This window comes from Panulirus ornatus, chromosome 19 (genome assembly GCF_036320965.1).
Source record: "Panulirus ornatus isolate Po-2019 chromosome 19, ASM3632096v1, whole genome shotgun sequence".
NCBI lineage: Eukaryota > Metazoa > Arthropoda > Malacostraca > Decapoda > Palinuridae > Panulirus > Panulirus ornatus.
Genome location: NC_092242.1, coordinates 13,496,462 through 13,516,966, shown reverse-complemented (window position 1 = coordinate 13,516,966; position 20,505 = coordinate 13,496,462). Strand labels below are relative to the sequence as shown.

General features: G+C 42.2%; 1 protein-coding gene across 2 annotated transcripts in view; it reads left to right on the top strand.

Annotated features, from left to right (window-relative positions):
• The window catches only part of LOC139755400 (furin-like protease 2), a 551,049-nt gene that overhangs the window by 505,940 nt on the left and 24,604 nt on the right, over positions 1-20,505 (top strand). For both annotated transcript variants that reach the window (XM_071673673.1, XM_071673674.1), the window contains exons 21-22: positions 598-882; positions 13,531-13,703. In XM_071673673.1, coding sequence (XP_071529774.1) covers positions 598-882; positions 13,531-13,703 — 458 coding nt within the window. The remainder of the gene's footprint in view (positions 1-597; positions 883-13,530; positions 13,704-20,505) is intronic.

Here is a 20,505-nt window from a genome sequence, read left to right as displayed (position 1 = left end):
GACAAGGAGGGAATATATGTTTGTGAACAGAATGCCAGTAGGCCATGTGTGGGTGAGACAAAGAAAAGACAGCTACTTGGGTCAGAGAAATGCAGCTTGACAACCACTGAAGTGCTGGCTCACTATGCTGCTCTCACTAACCCTCCCGATATCCAGGCAGCTAGTACTGGTTATATACCTGCCTGGTCATTAGCTGCCCACCAGGTCCTGGGGTAACTATGAATGAATAATTTCACAAAATCTTATTCAGCTATTTTAGCACTATAAGGAACTGAACTTGAAACTCTCATCAACTAAAAAAGATGGGCAATTTTAAAGCATCTAGCTTATTCCTGTGACTCAGCTCTCTTAATTCTATTACCATCTCAGTTGCCCTTCTCTGGATCTTCTTTCTTAGCTCTTTGCACTTCTTTAGATGTGATGACCATTGACCAAATCTGAGAAGCATATTCTAGTTTTAGCCAGATGGTGTTAAAGTTGGTTATTTTTGTTTATTCTATTGTCATATAGCATGTAGGTTCATGTGTGAGTATTTGTATTTTGTTATTACTATTTCAAAAAATGTAGACATTCTTTCTTTGGAATCTTACCTTTCAGGTTCAGGTCTTAATGATTGCACTTCCTGCCATGACTACCTCACTCTTGATGGCGGAATGTGTATTGAGTGTCGATCTGGCCGATATTATAACCTCAGTTCTCAGGCATGTGAGCCATGCAGTAAATCATGTCTGACATGCTCCTCTAGTGGAGATAATGGTTGCACATCATGTGAAGCACCCATTTCTCTGCATCCTGCCACCGGTACATGCCGGCCATGTTGTCCTTCAAGTATAAGAGAAGAGGAGCATGAGGTACCATGCTGTTCTTGTGATCCTACTACAGGTGTGTAGTGATATATATACAATTTTTATAGCTATGTATGACTTTATTATACTTGAAGCTCTTCCATTACAGGTTGAGCATCCTTAATCTGAAATGCTCCAAAATCCAAAACTTTTAGAGTGGCAATATGATGTTCCCAGTGGAAAATTCCACACCTGACCTCATGTGCTCATGGTGAGCTTTGATGCTCTGTTGGTGCTAGTTTGTTACAAACAATTATCACTACTAGACCTACATGCATTTCAATGTGTTTTTTGCTCATTCTCTTCTCTGTGGTACAAAAATATTGTTGAAAATGTCATAAAGGCCTGCAGGTACCCCTATGGGTAAGTGAAATAGCTGAAATGGTTCTGAATCAAGGCAGTTGTGATAACTGAGATGATGAAGATGACTGTACTGCAGAAAAAGTGCCAGTAGGTGAAAATGTGTGATGGACTTATTGAAGGACTAAGCAGCATGCATTCATACAAGAAATCATGTCAATTGATAAAATCAAAGAGAGACTTGTAAGACAAAATCCATTGCTAATGAGGCAGATGACTCTTCAGGAAATATTTGAAAAAGCCATCCAGCAGAATGCCTCCTCATCCCTAGAGGACCTACTTCCTGATCCCTCAGCTTCTGATGTTCCTTCTCATGATGATGTCAACAGTGATGTACCCTCTCCCTCAAGTTTCTCAGGCCATGTGTAGTTCTAGTATTTGTTGCTGCATTTATCTTCTTTTGTAAACAGAGATCAAGTTTTTTTTGGTTATTGCAAAACATTATTTTCATGTAAAATTGAAATTTCATCTCCACCAAATATACCATGTTTGATCATAACATGATCAGCAACATTATTGCTCTGAAATTTTTCTCAGTTTTCATTCCATTTACAGCTACCTGTAATTGTTGTAAATTGAATGCTTACTTATTTTTATAACTCAAATAAAACATAAAAAAAAAAAAAAATACAATGTGCTGTAACCTTGCAATCAGAACACAGCATCGTAGGTTGAAACTGAAAACCTGCAATTGTTTGTTGTATTTCTTAACTGCTGATACAGGTATTCTGCTGGTACTACTGTGCTGCTTATTACATAATTTTTTACTGTTTAGTACTTATGTGTGAATAAGTGTAAGTGTAAGAAAATGATTGCCTATCAGTATCATATGAATTCAGTCAGGAATGAAGGTGATGCCAAACAACCACAGATTGTCTACATGGGTGGCTGAGGTTGTGACACCTTAGCTTTCTGATGGTTCATTGTTACACTTTGTTTCATGTGCAAAATTATTAAAAATGTATAGATTACCTTCAGACTGTTTATAAGGTGTATGTGAAACAAATGGATTTTGTGCTTAGGCTTGGATCCCATTGCTAGAATATCTCATTATGTATAGATATGCAAATATTCCAAAATCCAAAAGTCTGAAACACTTCGGATCCCAGGCATTTCAACCTTTATATTAAACAAAAACCTGGTTTAAACATATCTTTTCACTGTCATCCATTGGTAAGGTCTCCTTTTCTGTGTTTTTTTTTATTATTATTATTATTATACTTAGTCACTTTCTCCCGCATTAATGAGGTAGCGCAAGGAAGCAGACAAAAGAGTGGCCCAATCCACCCACATACACATGCATTTACATAAACGCCCACATACGCATATGTACATACCCGTACATGGTAAAGTGTGTGAAAAAAGAAAGTTAAGAGTAAATGTGAATAAGAGCAAGGTTATTAGGTACAGTAGGGTTGAGGGTCAAGTCAATTGGGAGGTAAGTTTGAATGGAGAAAAACTGGAGGAAGTAAAGTGTTTTAGATATCTGGGAGTGGATCTGGCAGTGGATGGAACCATGGAAGTGGAAGTGGATCATAGGGTGGGGGAGGGGGCGAAAATCCTGGGAGCCTTGAAGAATGTGTGGAAGTCGAGAACATTATCTCGGAAAGCAAAAATGGGTATGTTTGAAGGAATAGTGGTTCTAACAATGTTGTATGGTTGCGAGGCGTGGGCTATGGATAGAGTTGTGCGCAGGAGGATGGATGTACTGGAAATGAGATGTTTGAGGAGAATGTGTGGTGTGAGGTGGTTTGATCGAGTAAGTAACGTAAGGGTAAGAGAGATGTGTGGAAATAAAAAGAGCGTGGTTGAGAGAGCAGAAGAGGGTGTTTTAAAATGGGTTGGGCACATGGAGAGAATGAGTGAGGAAAGATTGACCAAGAGGATATATGTGTCGGAGGTGGAGGGAACGAGGAGAAGTGGGAGACCAAATTGGAGGTGGAAAGATGGAGTGAAAAAGATTTTGTGTGATCGGGGCCTGAACATGCAGGAGGGTGAAAGGAGGGCAAGGAATAGAGTGAATTGGATGGATGTGGTATACCGGGGTTGACGTGCTGTCAGTGGATTGAATCAGGGCATGTGAAGCATCTGGGGTAAACCATGGAAAGCTGTGTAGGTATGTATATTTGCGTGTGTGGACGTATGTATATACATGTGTATGGGGGGGGGTTGGGCCATTTCTTTCGTCTGTTTCCTACCTTGCTGACATGGGAAACAGCAATCAAGTATAACAATAGTAAATAATAATATCCAGGGCATGTGAAACATATGGGATAAACCTTGGAAAGGTCTGTGGGAGCTGTAGTTTTGGTGCATTACACATGACAACTAGAGACTGAGTGTCAATGAATGTGGCCTTTTTTGTTCGTTTTCCTGGCACTACCTCGCTGATGCAGGGGGTGGCATTGATGTTTCCTCTAAGGCGGGGTGGCACTTGGAATGGATGAAGGCAAGCAAGTATGAATATACACATGTATATATGTATATGTATGTTTATGTATGTGTATATGAGTGGATGGATCCTTCTTCATCTGTTTCCTGGTGTTGCCTCACTGATGCAGGAAATGGCAATCAAGTATCATAATAGAAATGATAATGATAAAGATTTTTTTTTTTCTTTTTTTTTTTTTTTTTTTTTTTTTGCTTTGTCGCTGTCTCCCACGTTTGCGAGGTAGTGCAAGGAAACAGACGAAAGAAATGGCCCAACCCACCCCCATACACATGTATATACATACATCCACACACGCAAATATACATACCTACACAGCTTTCCATGGTTTACCCCAGACGCTTCACATGCCCTGATTCAATCCACTGACAGCACGTCAACCCCGGTATACCACATCGATCCAATTCACTCTATTCCTTCCCTCCTTTCACCCTCCTGCATGTTCAGGCCCCGATCACACAAAATCTTTTTTACTCCATCTTTCCACCTCCAATTTGGTCTCCCACTTCTCCTCGTTCCCTCCACCTCCGACACATATATCCTCTTGGTCAATCTTTCCTCACTCATTCTCTCCATGTGCCCAAACCATTTCAAAACACCCTCTTCTGCTCTCTCAACCACGCTCTTTTTATTTCCACACATCTCTCTTACCCTAGCGTTACTTACTCGATCAAACCACCTCACACCACACATTGTCCTCAAACATCTCATTTCCAGCACATTCATCCTCCTGTGCACAATTCTATCCATAGCCCACGCCTCGCAACCATACAGCATTGTTGGAACCACTATTCCTTCAAACATACCCATTTTTGCTTTCCGAGATAATGTTCTCGACTACCACACATTCTTCAAGGCTCCCAGGATTTTCGCCCCCTCCCCCACCCTATGATCCACTTCCGCTTCCATGGTTCCATCCGCTGCCAGATCCACTCCCAGATATCTAAAACACTTTACTTCCTCCAGTTTTTCTCCATTCAAACTTACCTCCCAATTGACTTGACCCTCAACCCTACTGATAAAGATATGATATATATTTTTTTTTTCATACAAATTTACCATTTCCTGCTTTGGCGCAGTAGCTTTTAGAACAGGGGACTGATCCTAAGAGGGTAAATCCTCACTTGGCCTCCTTCTCTGTTCCTTCTTTTGGAAAAGTAAAAACTGGAGGGGAGGATTTCCAACCCCCACTCCCTCCCCTTTTAGTTGCCTTTTACAACACGCAGGAATATGTAGGAAGTATTCTTTATCCCTTAATCCCAGGGATAATGATATATATGAAAATATATTATCCTCGGGGATAGGGGTGAAAGAATACTTCCCACGTATTCCTCGCGTGTCGTAGAAAGCGACTAGAGGGGACGGGAGCGGGGGGCCAGAAATCCTCCCCTCCTTGTATTAACTTTCTAAAATGGGAAACAGAAGAAGGAGTCACGCGGGGAGTGCTCATCCTCCTCGAAGGCTCAGAGTGGGGTGCCTAAATGTGTGTGGATGTAACCAAGATGTGAAAAAAGGAGAGATAGGTAGTATGTTTGAGGAAAGGAACCTGGATGTTTTGGCTCTGAGTGAAACGAAGCTCGGGGGTGAAGGGGAAGAGTGGTTTGGGAGTGTCTGGGGAGTGAAGTCAGGGGTTAGTGAGAGGACAAGAGCAAGGGAAGGAGTAGCAATACTCCTGAAACAGGAGTTGTGGGAGTATGTGATAGAGTGTAAGAAAGTAAATTCTCGATTAATATGGGTAAAACTGAAAGTTGATGGAGAGAGGTGGGTGATTATTGGTGCATATGCACCCGGGCATGAGAAGAAAGATCATGAGAGGCAAGTGTTTTGGGAGCAGCTGAATGAGTGTGTTAGTGGTTTTGATGCACGAGACCGGGTTATAGTGATGGGTGATTTGAATGCAAAGGTGAGTAATGTGGCAGTTGAGGGAATAATTGGTATACATAGGGTGTTCAGTGTTGTAAATGGAAATGGTGAAGAGCTTGTAGATTTATGTGCTGAAAAAAGAACTGATGATTGGGAATACCTGGTTTAAAAAGCGAGATATACATAAGTATACTTATGTAAGTAGGAGAGATGGCCAGAGAGCGTTATTGGATTACGTGTTAATTGACAGGCGTGCGAAAGAGAGACTTTTGGATGTTAATGTGCTGAGAGGTGCAACTGGAGGGATGTCTGATCATTATCTTGTGGAGGCTAAGGTGAAGATTTGTATGGGTTTTCAGAAAAGAAGAGTGAATGTTGGGGTGAAGAGGGTGGTGAGAGTAAGTGAGCTTGGGAAGGAGACCTGTGTGAGGAAGTACCAGGAGAGACTGAGTACAGAATGGAAAAAGGTGAGAACAATGGAAGTAAGGGGAGTGGGGGAGGAATGGGATGTATTTAGGGAATCAGTGATGGATTGCGCAAAAGATGCTTGTGGCATGAGAAGAGTGGGAGGTGGGTTGATTAGAAAGGGTAGTGAGTGGTGGGATGAAGAAGTAAGAGTATTAGTGAAAGAGAAGAGAGAGGCATTTTGACGATTTTTGCAGGGAAAAAATGCAATTGAGTGGGAGATGTATAAAAGAAAGAGACAGGAGGTCAAGAGAAAGGTGCAAGAGGTGAAAAAAAGGGCAAATGAGAGTTGGGGTGAGAGAGTATCATTAAATTTTAGGGAGAATAAAAAGATGTTCTGGAAGGAGGTGAATAAGGTGCGTAAGACGAGGGAGCAAATGGGAACTTCAGTGAAGGGCGCAAATGGGGAGGTGATAACAAGTAGTGGTGATGTGAGAAGGAGATGGAGTGAGTATTTTGAAGGTTTGTTGAATGTGTTTGATGATAGAGTGGCAGATATAGGGTGTTTTGGTCGAGGTGGTGTGCAAAGTGAGAGGGTTAGGGAAAATGATTTGGTAAACAGAGAAGAGGTAGTGAAAGCTTTGCGGAAGATGAAAGCCGGCAAGGCAGCAGGTTTGGATGGTATTGCAGTGGAATTTATTAAAAAAGGGGGTGACTGTATTGTTGACTGGTTGGTAAGGTTATTTAATGTATGTATGACTCATGGTGAGGTGCCTGAGGATTGGCGGAATGCGTGCATAGTGCCATTGTACAAAGGCAAAGGGGATAAGAGTGAGTGCTCAAATTACAGAGGTATAAGTTTGTTGAGTATTCCTGGTAAATTATATGGGAGGGTATTGATTGAGAGGGTGAAGGCATGTACAGAGCATCAGATTGGGGAAGAGCAGTGTGGTTTCAGAAGTGGTAGAGGATGTGTGGATCAGGTGTTTGCTTTGAAGAATGTATGTGAGAAATACTTAGAAAAGCAAATGGATTTGTATGTAGCATTTATGGATCTGGAGAAGGCATATGATAGAGTTGATAGAGATGCTCTGTGGAAGGTATTAAGAATATATGGTGTGGGAGGAAAGTTGTTAGAAGCAGTGAAAAGTTTTTATCGAGGATGTAAGGCATGTGTACGTGTAGGAAGAGAGGAAAGTGATTGGTTCTCAGTGAATGTAGGTTTGCGGCAGGGGTGTGTGATGTCTCCATGGTTGTTTAATTTGTTTATGGATGGGGTTGTTAGGGAGGTAAATGCAAGAGTTTTGGAAAGAGGGGCAAGTATGAAGTCTGTTGGGGATGAGAGAGCTTGGGAAGTGAGTCAGTTGTTGTTCGCTGATGATGCAGCGCTGGTGGCTGATTCATGTGAGAAACTGCAGAAGCTGGTGACTGAGTTTGGTAAAGTGTGTGGAAGAAGAAAGTTAAGAGTAAATGTGAATAAGAGCAAGGTTATTAGGTACAGTAGGGTTGAGGGTCAAGTCAATTGGGAGGTGAGTTTGAATGGAGAAAAACTGGAGGAAGTGAAGTGTTTTAGATATCTGGGAGTGGATCTGGCAGCGGATGGAACCATGGAAGCGGAAGTGGATCATAGGGTGGGGGAGGGGGCGAAAATTCTGGGGGCCTTGAAGAATGTGTGGAAGTCGAGAACATTATCTCGGAAAGCAAAAATGGGTATGTTTGAAGGAATAGTGGTTCCAACAATGTTGTATGGTTGCGAGGCGTGGGCTATGGATAGAGTTGTGCGCAGGAGGATGGATGTGCTGGAAATGAGATGTTTGAGGGCAATGTGTGGTTTGATCGAGTGAGTAACGTAAGGGTAAGAGAGATGTGTGGAAATAAAAAGAGCGTGGTTGAGAGAGCAGAAGAGGGTGTTTTGAAGTGGTTTGGGCACATGGAGAGAATGAGTGAGGAAAGATTGACCAAGAGGATATATGTGTCGGAGGTGGAGGGAACGAGGAGAAGAGGGAGACCAAATTGGAGGTGGAAAGATGGAGTGAAAAAGATTTTGTGTGATCGGGGCCTGAATATGCAGGAGGGTGAAAGGAGGGCAAGGAATAGAGTGAATTGGAGCGATGTGGTATACCGGGGTTGACGTGCTGTCAGTGGATTGAATCAAGGCATGTGAAGCATCTGGGGTAAACCATGGAAAGCTGTGTAGGTATGTATATTTGCGTGTGTGGACGTATGTATATACATGTGTATGGGGGGGGTTGGGCCATTTCTTTCGTCTGTTTCCTACCTTGCTGACATGGGAAACAGCAATCAAGTATAACAATAGTAAATAATAATATCCAGGGCATGTGAAACATATGGGATAAACCTTGGAAAGGTCTGTGGGAGCTGTAGTTTTGGTGCATTACACATGACAACTAGAGACTGAGTGTCAATGAATGTGGCCTTTTTTGTTCGTTTTCCTGGCACTACCTCGCTGATGCAGGGGTGGCATTGATGTTTCCTCTAAGGCGGGGTGGCACTTGGAATGGATGAAGGCAAGCAAGTATGAATATACACATGTATATATGTATATGTATGTTTATGTATGTGTATATGAGTGGATGGATCCTTCTTCATCTGTTTCCTGGTGTTGCCTCACTGATGCAGGAAATGGCAATCAAGTATCATAATAGAAATGATAATGATAAAGATTTTTTTTTTTCTTTTTTTTTTTTTTTTTTTTTTTTTTTGCTTTGTCGCTGTCTCCCACGTTTGCGAGGTAGTGCAAGGAAACAGACGAAAGAAATGGCCCAACCCACCCCCATACACATGTATATACATACATCCACACACGCAAATATACATACCTACACAGCTTTCCATGGTTTACCCCAGACGCTTCACATGCCCTGATTCAATCCACTGACAGCACGGTCAACCCCGGTATACCACATCGATCCAATTCACTCTATTCCTTCCCTCCTTTCACCCTCCTGCATGTTCAGGCCCCGATCACACAAAATCTTTTTTACTCCATCTTTCCACCTCCAATTTGGTCTCCCACTTCTCCTCGTTCCCTCCACCTCCGACACATATATCCTCTTGGTCAATCTTTCCTCACTCATTCTCTCCATGTGCCCAAACCATTTCAAAACACCCTCTTCTGCTCTCTCAACCACGCTCTTTTTATTTCCACACATCTCTCTTACCCTAGCGTTACTTACTCGATCAAACCACCTCACACCACACATTGTCCTCAAACATCTCATTTCCAGCACATTCATCCTCCTGTGCACAATTCTATCCATAGCCCACGCCTCGCAACCATACAGCATTGTTGGAACCACTATTCCTTCAAACATACCCATTTTTGCTTTCCGAGATAATGTTCTCGACTACCACACATTCTTCAAGGCTCCCAGGATTTTCGCCCCCTCCCCCACCCTATGATCCACTTCCGCTTCCATGGTTCCATCCGCTGCCAGATCCACTCCCAGATATCTAAAACACTTTACTTCCTCCAGTTTTTCTCCATTCAAACTTACCTCCCAATTGACTTGACCCTCAACCCTACTGATAAAGATATGATATATATTTTTTTTTTCATACAAATTTACCATTTCCTGCTTTGGCGCAGTAGCTTTTAGAACAGGGGACTGATCCTAAGAGGGTAAATCCTCACTTGGCCTCCTTCTCTGTTCCTTCTTTTGGAAAAGTAAAAACTGGAGGGGAGGATTTCCAACCCCCACTCCCTCCCCTTTTAGTTGCCTTTTACAACACGCAGGAATATGTAGGAAGTATTCTTTATCCCTTAATCCCAGGGATAATGATATATATGAAAATATATTATCCTCGGGGATAGGGGTGAAAGAATACTTCCCACGTATTCCTCGCGTGTCGTAGAAAGCGACTAGAGGGGACGGGAGCGGGGGCCAGAAATCCTCCCCTCCTTGTATTAACTTTCTAAAATGGGAAACAGAAGAAGGAGTCACGCGGGGGAGTGCTCATCCTCCTCGAAGGCTCAGAGTGGGGTGCCTAAATGTGTGTGGATGTAACCAAGATGTGAAAAAAGGAGAGATAGGTAGTATGTTTGAGGAAAGGAACCTGGATGTTTTGGCTCTGAGTGAAACGAAGCTCGGGGGTGAAGGGGAAGAGTGGTTTGGGAGTGTCTGGGGAGTGAAGTCAGGGGTTAGTGAGAGGACAAGAGCAAGGGAAGGAGTAGCAATACTCCTGAAACAGGAGTTGTGGGAGTATGTGATAGAGTGTAAGAAAGTAAATTCTCGATTAATATGGGTAAAACTGAAAGTTGATGGAGAGAGGTGGGTGATTATTGGTGCATATGCACCCGGGCATGAGAAGAAAGATCATGAGAGGCAAGTGTTTTGGGAGCAGCTGAATGAGTGTGTTAGTGGTTTTGATGCACGAGGACCGGGTTATAGTGATGGGTGATTTGAATGCAAAGGTGAGTAATGTGGCAGTTGAGGGAATAATTGGTATACATAGGGTGTTCAGTGTTGTAAATGGAAATGGTGAAGAGCTTGTAGATTTATGTGCTGAAAAAAGAACTGATGATTGGGAATACCTGGTTTAAAAAGCGAGATATACATAAGTATACTTATGTAAGTAGGAGAGATGGCCAGAGAGCGTTATTGGATTACGTGTTAATTGACAGGCGTGCGAAAGAGAGACTTTTGGATGTTAATGTGCTGAGAGGTGCAACTGGAGGGATGTCTGATCATTATCTTGTGGAGGCTAAGGTGAAGATTTGTATGGGTTTTCAGAAAAGAAGAGTGAATGTTGGGGTGAAGAGGGTGGTGAGAGTAAGTGAGCTTGGGAAGGAGACCTGTGTGAGGAAGTACCAGGAGAGACTGAGTACAGAATGGAAAAAGGTGAGAACAATGGAAGTAAGGGGAGTGGGGGAGGAATGGGATGTATTTAGGGAATCAGTGATGGATTGCGCAAAAGATGCTTGTGGCATGAGAAGAGTGGGAGGTGGGTTGATTAGAAAGGGTAGTGAGTGGTGGGATGAAGAAGTAAGAGTATTAGTGAAAGAGAAGAGAGAGGCATTTTGACGATTTTTGCAGGGAAAAAATGCAATTGAGTGGGAGATGTATAAAAGAAAGAGACAGGAGGTCAAGAGAAAGGTGCAAGAGGTGAAAAAAAGGGCAAATGAGAGTTGGGGTGAGAGAGTATCATTAAATTTTAGGGAGAATAAAAAGATGTTCTGGAAGGAGGTGAATAAGGTGCGTAAGACGAGGGAGCAAATGGGAACTTCAGTGAAGGGCGCAAATGGGGAGGTGATAACAAGTAGTGGTGATGTGAGAAGGAGATGGAGTGAGTATTTTGAAGGTTTGTTGAATGTGTTTGATGATAGAGTGGCAGATATAGGGTGTTTTGGTCGAGGTGGTGTGCAAAGTGAGAGGGTTAGGGAAAATGATTTGGTAAACAGAGAAGAGGTAGTGAAAGCTTTGCGGAAGATGAAAGCCGGCAAGGCAGCAGGTTTGGATGGTATTGCAGTGGAATTTATTAAAAAAGGGGGTGACTGTATTGTTGACTGGTTGGTAAGGTTATTTAATGTATGTATGACTCATGGTGAGGTGCCTGAGGATTGGCGGAATGCGTGCATAGTGCCATTGTACAAAGGCAAAGGGGATAAGAGTGAGTGCTCAAATTACAGAGGTATAAGTTTGTTGAGTATTCCTGGTAAATTATATGGGAGGGTATTGATTGAGAGGGTGAAGGCATGTACAGAGCATCAGATTGGGGAAGAGCAGTGTGGTTTCAGAAGTGGTAGAGGATGTGTGGATCAGGTGTTTGCTTTGAAGAATGTATGTGAGAAATACTTAGAAAAGCAAATGGATTTGTATGTAGCATTTATGGATCTGGAGAAGGCATATGATAGAGTTGATAGAGATGCTCTGTGGAAGGTATTAAGAATATATGGTGTGGGAGGAAAGTTGTTAGAAGCAGTGAAAAGTTTTTATCGAGGATGTAAGGCATGTGTACGTGTAGGAAGAGAGGAAAGTGATTGGTTCTCAGTGAATGTAGGTTTGCGGCAGGGGTGTGTGATGTCTCCATGGTTGTTTAATTTGTTTATGGATGGGGTTGTTAGGGAGGTAAATGCAAGAGTTTTGGAAAGAGGGGCAAGTATGAAGTCTGTTGGGGATGAGAGAGCTTGGGAAGTGAGTCAGTTGTTGTTCGCTGATGATGCAGCGCTGGTGGCTGATTCATGTGAGAAACTGCAGAAGCTGGTGACTGAGTTTGGTAAAGTGTGTGGAAGAAGAAAGTTAAGAGTAAATGTGAATAAGAGCAAGGTTATTAGGTACAGTAGGGTTGAGGGTCAAGTCAATTGGGAGGTGAGTTTGAATGGAGAAAAACTGGAGGAAGTGAAGTGTTTTAGATATCTGGGAGTGGATCTGGCAGCGGATGGAACCATGGAAGCGGAAGTGGATCATAGGGTGGGGGAGGGGGCGAAAATTCTGGGGGCCTTGAAGAATGTGTGGAAGTCGAGAACATTATCTCGGAAAGCAAAAATGGGTATGTTTGAAGGAATAGTGGTTCCAACAATGTTGTATGGTTGCGAGGCGTGGGCTATGGATAGAGTTGTGCGCAGGAGGATGGATGTGCTGGAAATGAGATGTTTGAGGGCAATGTGTGGTTTGATCGAGTGAGTAACGTAAGGGTAAGAGAGATGTGTGGAAATAAAAAGAGCGTGGTTGAGAGAGCAGAAGAGGGTGTTTTGAAGTGGTTTGGGCACATGGAGAGAATGAGTGAGGAAAGATTGACCAAGAGGATATATGTGTCGGAGGTGGAGGGAACGAGGAGAAGAGGGAGACCAAATTGGAGGTGGAAAGATGGAGTGAAAAAGATTTTGTGTGATCGGGGCCTGAATATGCAGGAGGGTGAAAGGAGGGCAAGGAATAGAGTGAATTGGAGCGATGTGGTATACCGGGGTTGACGTGCTGTCAGTGGATTGAATCAAGGCATGTGAAGCGTCTGGGGTAAACCATGGAAAGCTGTGTAGGTATGTATATATGCGTGCGTGGACGTATGTATATACATGTGTATGGGGGGGGGTTGGGCCATTTCTTTCGTCTGTTTCCTTGCGCTACCTCGCAAACGCGGGAGACAGCGACAAAGTATAATAAAAAAAAAAAAAATATTATCCTCGGGGATAGAGGAAAAAGATTACTTCCCACATATTCCCTGCTTGTCATAGAAGGCGACAAAAAGGTGTAGGAACGAGGAGCTGGAAATCCTCCCCTCTTGTTTTACTTTTCCAAAAGAAGGAACAAAGAAGGGGACCAAGTGAGGACATTTCCCTCTTAGGCTTAGTCAGTTGTTAAGAAGAGCATATCAAGACATACATAAAACTCATGACAAATATTGAATGGTTCAGAAATCAAAACACAGCAGTGTTTGAAGGATTTTGTAGAATTTGAAAATATGAAGCAGATCATCAGTGGTTCTACGGTGTGAATGTGGTCAGGTAAAGCACCATATCTTTTTAAAGAAAAGGTCATTAGCCTCTCTAACACTAGTGCTATTACAAGTAACTAGGTCTCATTTTGAATTTAGGGTATTTAATAAGTCCTTAATTTTTCTTTTTAAGATGGAATATGTCTCTCTCCATAGGTCAATGTTATGGTGCTGCATCAGCAGATAAACGGAGAATAGCCCCAAGCTTAGAATCTGGTTCTCACCATACTTCACATGAAGAAACTTACTTCTCCTCTGTTACTTCCCTTGTTGCTGTTATTTGTTTTGTCAATCTTGTAATATTTGGTGCAGTGTTCACTGTACTTCAGGTATGTGATTTTTTTTGTTTTCATGAAATGAAGTTTTTATATATGATATATTAATTTGAGGATTAGTATGATTGGTATGTTTACTTTTCAGAGTGATTGCTTCAAATTACTTTTTTCCCAATTAAATAGTAGGTGCTTTCTGTACCTAGTTATCGTAAGTGGTACTTGTAATTCTTTTATAGTACTAGTTTTGAACCATCCTGCCATATAGAGATTTTTATATTAATTTCTTTCCCCTTTTGAAAATCATGCCAGCAGGTCATTCTTTATGATCTTAGTGCTTAACAAGGTTATATATGCTTGACAAAAAGATAGGTGTACACAAATTGGCTTTTGTTTTTGAGATAACAGTAGCCATTCATTTCAGAACATGGCAACCACCTTATTAGGAAGTTGGACTTATTGGTGTGTGTGGTACCTATTCCTTATTTTATAGCTTGAATTATGCCTTTTACACACCAGTGCCAACCAGCAAAAGACTTTAAACTTGCATCCTTTGCTATGTAAACATGTATTCATTATCTTTGTACTCACTTGCCACCTGGCATGAAAGTAATTATGCCATGGAAACAGGTTGATATTTGGATTAGAAGAACACCTCAATAAAGAGGAAAGGGAAGCTTGTCAAAAAACTATCTGATGCAATAGACTTCCAATGAAAGTCTTTGGAGAATTGGTGGATATATGCAAGATTATTATTATTATTTTGCTTTGTCGCTGTCTCCCGTGTTTGCGAGGTAGCACAAGGAAACAGACGAAAGAAATGGCCCAACCCACCCCCATACACATATATATACATACACGTCCACACACGCAAATATACATACCCATACATCTCAATGTACACATATATATACACACGCAGACACATACATATATACACATGCACACAATTCACACTGTCTGCCGTTATTCATTCCCATTGCCACCCCACCACACGTGGAATAACATCCCCCTCCCCCCCTCATGTGGGCGAGGTAGCGCTAGGAAAGGACAACAAAGGCCCCGTTCGTTCACACTCAGTCTCTAGCTGTCATGCAATAATGCCCGAAACCACAGCTTCCTTTCCACATCCAGGCCCAACAGAACTTTCCATGGTTTACCCCAGATGCTTCACATACCCTGATTCAATCCATTAACAGCATGTCGACCCCGGTATACCACATCGATCCAATTCACTCTATTCCTTGCCCGCCTTTCACCCTCCTGCATGTTCAGGCCCCAATCACTCAAAATCTTTTTCACCCCATCTATCCACCTCCAATTTGGTCTCCCACTTCTCCTCATTCCCTCCACCTCCGACACATATATCCTCTTGGTCAATCTTTCCTCACTCATTTTCTCCATTTGCCCAAACCATTTCAAAACACCCTCTTCTGCTCTCTCAACCACGCTCTTTTTATTTCCACACATCTCTCTTACCCTTACATTGCTTACTCGATCAAACCACCTCACACCACATATTGTCCTCAAACATCTTATTTCCAGCACATCCACCCTCCTGCACACAACTCTATCCATAGCCCACACCTCGCAACCATACAACATTGTTGGAACCACTATTCCTTCAAACATAGCCATTTTTGCTTTCAGAGATAATGTTCTCGACTTCCACACATTCTTCAAGGCTCCCAGGATTTTCGCCCCCTCCCCCACCCTATGATTCACTTTCACTTCCATGGTTCCATCCGCTGCCAGATCCACTCCCAGATATCTAAAACACTTTGCTTCCTCCAGTTTTTCTCCATTCAAACTTACCTCCCAATTGACTTGACCCTCAACCCTACTGTACCTAATAACCTTGCTCTTATTCACATTTACTCTTAACTTTCTTCTTTACCAAACTCAGTCACCAGCTTCTGCAGTTTCTCACATGAATCAGCCACCAGCGCTGTATCATCAGCGAACAACAACTGACTCACTTCCCAAGCTCTCTCATCCCCAACCGACTTCATACTTGCCCCTCTTTCCAAAACTCTTGCATTCACCTCCCTAACAACCCCATCCATAAACAAATTAAACAACCATGGAAACATCACACACCCCTGCCGCAAACCTACATTCACTGAGAACCACTCACTTTCCTCTCTTCCTACACGTACACATGCCTTACATCCTCGATAAAAACTTTTCACTGCTTCTAACAACTTGCCTCCCACACCATATATTCTTAGTACCTTCCACAGAGCATCTCTATCAACTCTATCATATGCCTTCTTCAGATCCATAAATGCTACATACAAATGCATTTGCTTTTCTAAATATTTCTCACATACATTCTTCAAAGCAAACACCTGATCCACACATTCTCTACCACTTCTGAAACCACACTGCTCTTCCCCAATCTGATGCTCTGTACATGGCTTCACCCTCTCAATCAATACCCTCCCATATAATTTACCAAGATATAATTTGCAAGATATAAAATGATAACCTCTGAGGATTAAATTTGATATGGGTTATATAGCCTAGATATGCAAAAACAATCCAAAAAACTTGCTAGAAAGGATGAATTAAAATGGGTGTTTCTCATAAGTGACAGTCCAAGACAAGAGTGAAAAAGAGCACAGAATGAGAAATCATCTGAGACCTGAGGGGTGAACAACCCATACAATGTCAGCTCACTCTAAAAATCAGGTATGTAAATGAAGACACACTGATACTAAATGGTAAGATGCTAGAGTTCAAAGACCAAATCAGGGATAGCAATCTTGATATTGTAGTACTGGAAGCAGAACTCACAAAAGGGTTAAGGTCTGGTCTAATCTTTCTGGATGAGTAAACAGTAGCAACTAGAGACAGAAAAGATAAGTGGGAGGAGTTGGCCTCCTTGATAAGCAACGTCATTAGATTTTAAGAAATACTAATGGATGGCTCGGTGAGAAATTACTCAAGGAAAGGGTGAAGAGAGTGGTGAGAGTAAGTGAACTTGGGAAGGAGACTTGTGTGAGGAAGCACCAGGAGAGACAGTACATAGTGGGAAAAGGTGAGAACAAAGGACATAAGGGGAGTAGGGGAGGAATGGGATGTATTTAGGGAAGCAGTGATGGCTTGCGCAAAAGATGCTTGTGGCATGAGAAGCATGGGAGGTGGGCAAATTAGAAAGGGTAGAGTGGTGGGATGAAGAAGCAAGATTGTTAGTGAAAGAGAAGAGAGATGCATTTGGACAATTTTTGCAGGAAAATAATGCAAATGACTGGGAGATGTATAAAAGAAAGAGGCAGGAGGTCAAGAGAAAGGTGTAAGAGGTGAAAAAGAGGGCAAATGAGAGTTGGGGTGAGAGAGTATCATTAAATTTTAGGGAGAATAAAAAGATGTTTTGGAAGGAGGTAAATAAAATGCGTAAAACAAGGGAACAAATGGGAACATCACTGAATGGGGCTACTGCAGAGGTGATAACAAGTAGTGGTGATGTCAGGAGATGGAGTGAGTATTTTGAAGGTTTGTTGAATGTGTTTGATGATAAGAGTGGCAGATATAGGGTGTTTTGGTCGAGGTGGTGTGCAAAGTGAGAGGGTTAGGGAGAATGATTTAGTAAACAGAGAAGAGGTAGTAAACGTTTTGCGGAAGATGAAAGCCAGCAAGGCAGCGGGTTTGGATGGTATTACAGTGGAATTTATTAAAAAAGGGGGTGACTGTATTATTGACTGGTTGGTAAGGTTATTTAATGTATGTATGTCTCATGGTAAGGTGCCTGAGGATTGACGGAATGCTTGCATAGTGCCATTGTACAAAGGCAAAGGGGATAAAGGCGAGTGCTCAAATTACAGAGGTATGAGTTTGTGTTGAGTATTCCTGGGAAATTATATGGGAGGGTATTGATTGAGAGGGTGAAGCCATGTACAGAGCATCAGATTGGGGAAGAGCAGTGTGGCTTCAGAATTGGTAGATGTGTGGATCAGGTGTTTGCTTTGAAGAATGTATGTGAGAAATATTTAGAAAAGCAAATGCATTTGTATGTAGCATTTATGGATTTGGAAAAGGCATATGATAGAGTTGATAGAGATGCTCTGTGGAAGGTATTAAGAATATATGGTGTGAGAGGCAAGTTGTTAGAAGCAGTGAAAAGTTTTTATCAAGGATGTAAGGCATGTGTACGTGTAGGAAGAGAGGAAAGTGATTGGTTCTCAGTGAATGTTGGTTTGCGGCAGGGGTGTGTGATGTCTCCATGGTTGTTTAATTTGTTTATGGATGGGGTTGTTAGGGAGGTGAATGCAAGAGTTTTGGAAAGAGGGGCAAGTATGCAGTCTGTTGTGGATGAGAGAGCTTGGGAAGTGAGTCAGTTGTTGTTCGCTGATGATACAGCGCTGGTGGCTGATTCATGTGAGAAACTGCAGAAGTTTGGTAAAGTGTGTGAAAGAAGAAAGCTGAGAGTAAATGTGAATAAGAGCAAGGTTATTAGGTACAGTAGGGTTAAGGTTGGGAGGTAAGTTTGAATGGAGAAAAACTGGAGGAAGTGCAAGTGTTTTAGATATCTGGGAGTGGAATTGGCAGCAGATGGAACCATGGAAGCGGAAGTGAATCATAGGGTGGAGGAGGGGGCGATAGTTCTGGGAGCGTTGAAGAATGTGTGGAAGTTGAGAACGTTATCTTGGAAAGCAAAAATGGCTATGTTTGAAGGAATAGTGGTTCTAACAATGTTATATGGTTACAAGTTGTGGGCTATAGATAGATTTGTGCAGAGGAGGATGGATGTGCTGGAAATGAGATGTTTGAGGACAATATGTGGTGTGAGGTGGTTTGATTGAGTAAGTAATGAAAGGGTAAAAGAGATATGTGGAAATAAAAAAAAGTGTGGTTGAGAGAGCAGAAGAGTGTGTTTTGAAATGCTTTGGTCACATAGAGAGAATGAGTGAGGAAAGATTGACCAACAGGATATGTGTCAGAGGTGGAGGAAACGAGGAGAAGTGGGAGACCAAATTGGAGGTGGAAAGATGGAGTGAAAAGATTTTGAGTGATCAGAGCCTGAACATGCAGGAGGGCGAAAGGCAAGCAAAGAATAGAGTGAATTGGAACGCAAATATACATACCTACACAGCTTTCCATGGTTTACCCCAGACGCTTCACATGCCCTGATTCAATCTACTGACAGCACGTCAACCCCGGTATACCACATCGATCCAATTCACTCTATTCTTTGCCCGCCTTTCACCCTCCTGCATGTTCAGGCCCCGATCACACAAAATCTTTTTCACTCCATCTTTCCACCTCCAATTTGGTCTCCCACTTCTCGTTCCCTCCACCTCCGACACATATATCCTCTTGGTCAATCTTTCCTCACTCATTCTCTCCATGTGCCCAAACCATTTCAAAACACCCTCTTCTGCTCTCTCAACCACGCTCTTTTTATTTCCACACATCTCTCTTACCCTTACGTTACTTACTCGATCAAACCACCTCACACCACACATTGTCCTCAAACATCTCATTTCCAGCACATCCATCCTCCTGCGCACAACTCTATCCATAGCCCACGCCTCGCAACCATACAACATTGCTGGAACCACTATTCCTTCAAACATACCCATTTTTGCTTTCCGAGATAATGTTCTCGACTTCCACACATTCTTCAAGGCTCCCAGGATTTTCGCCCCCTCCCCCACCCTATGATCCACTTCCGCTTCCATGGTTCCATCCGCTGCCAGATCCACTCCCAGATATCTAAAACACTTTACTTCCTCCAGTTTTTCTCCATTCAAACTTACCTCCCAATTGACTTGACCCTCATTGAGACCCTACTGTACCTAATAACCTTGCTCTTATTCACATTTACTCTTAACTTTCTTTCACACACTTTACCAAACTCAGTCACCAGCTTCTGCAGTTTCTCACATGAATCAGCCACCAGCGCTGTATCATCAGCGAACAACAACTGACTCACTTCCCAAGCTCTCTCATCCCCAACAGACTTCATACTTGCCCCTCTTTCCAAAACTCTTGCATTCACCTCCCTAACAACCCCATCCATAAACAAATTAAACAACCATGGAGACATCACACACCCCTGCCGCAGACCTACATTCACTGAGAACCAATCACTTTCCTCTCTTCCTATATAAATATACTTATAATTTTTAACCAACCATGAAACTGAAGTGACCCAAAACAACTTTACAACTATAACAGTGGAGGAACATTCAGAATGTTGAAGGAAGCACTAAGAAACTCCCTCCCCAGAATGGGAAAATCCTGATGATGGGGGATTTCAGTTTCAAAAAATAGATGTAACAAACCTCTTAGATATCTGAGAGAAAGTGAGCTCTGCTTAAAGCGAAAGGAAAGTCTGGGTGGAATCTTTATGGCTGGACTGCTGTAAAGTATTTGAGGCTGGATTTCCAGGCGAGAATAAGGGGGAGACTTTTTCAAGGGATAAAAGATTTCTCATGGAAACTGAAGTTCCTAGAATGTGTACAGGAAAATTTCCTACATCAGCATATGGAATGCTACAAAGCATTTGATACACTACCATTTCAAAGTAATGTCAGTTAAGGAACTGGATATACAGGCAAGAATAATAGGAAGACAATTTAACTGGATTCAAGGTTATTTTGGTACAAGGGAGCATAGGATGCTGGTTAGAAGAGCATTCTTGAATTGGGCTGTCATAAGTGGCATGCTGTATTGCTGTGTTGGGCTTACTGATCTTCTTGGTGAAGAAGTGATTGCCTGCCTGATAGAGTGCACTTTTATTAGAAAACGTTTGTCAGTGATTCCAAAATAATAGGAAAGATAAAGAATAATGAGGACTATATCATCTTAAAGAGAGATCTAGATAGACTCGTAAGTTGATCTTATTTTATAG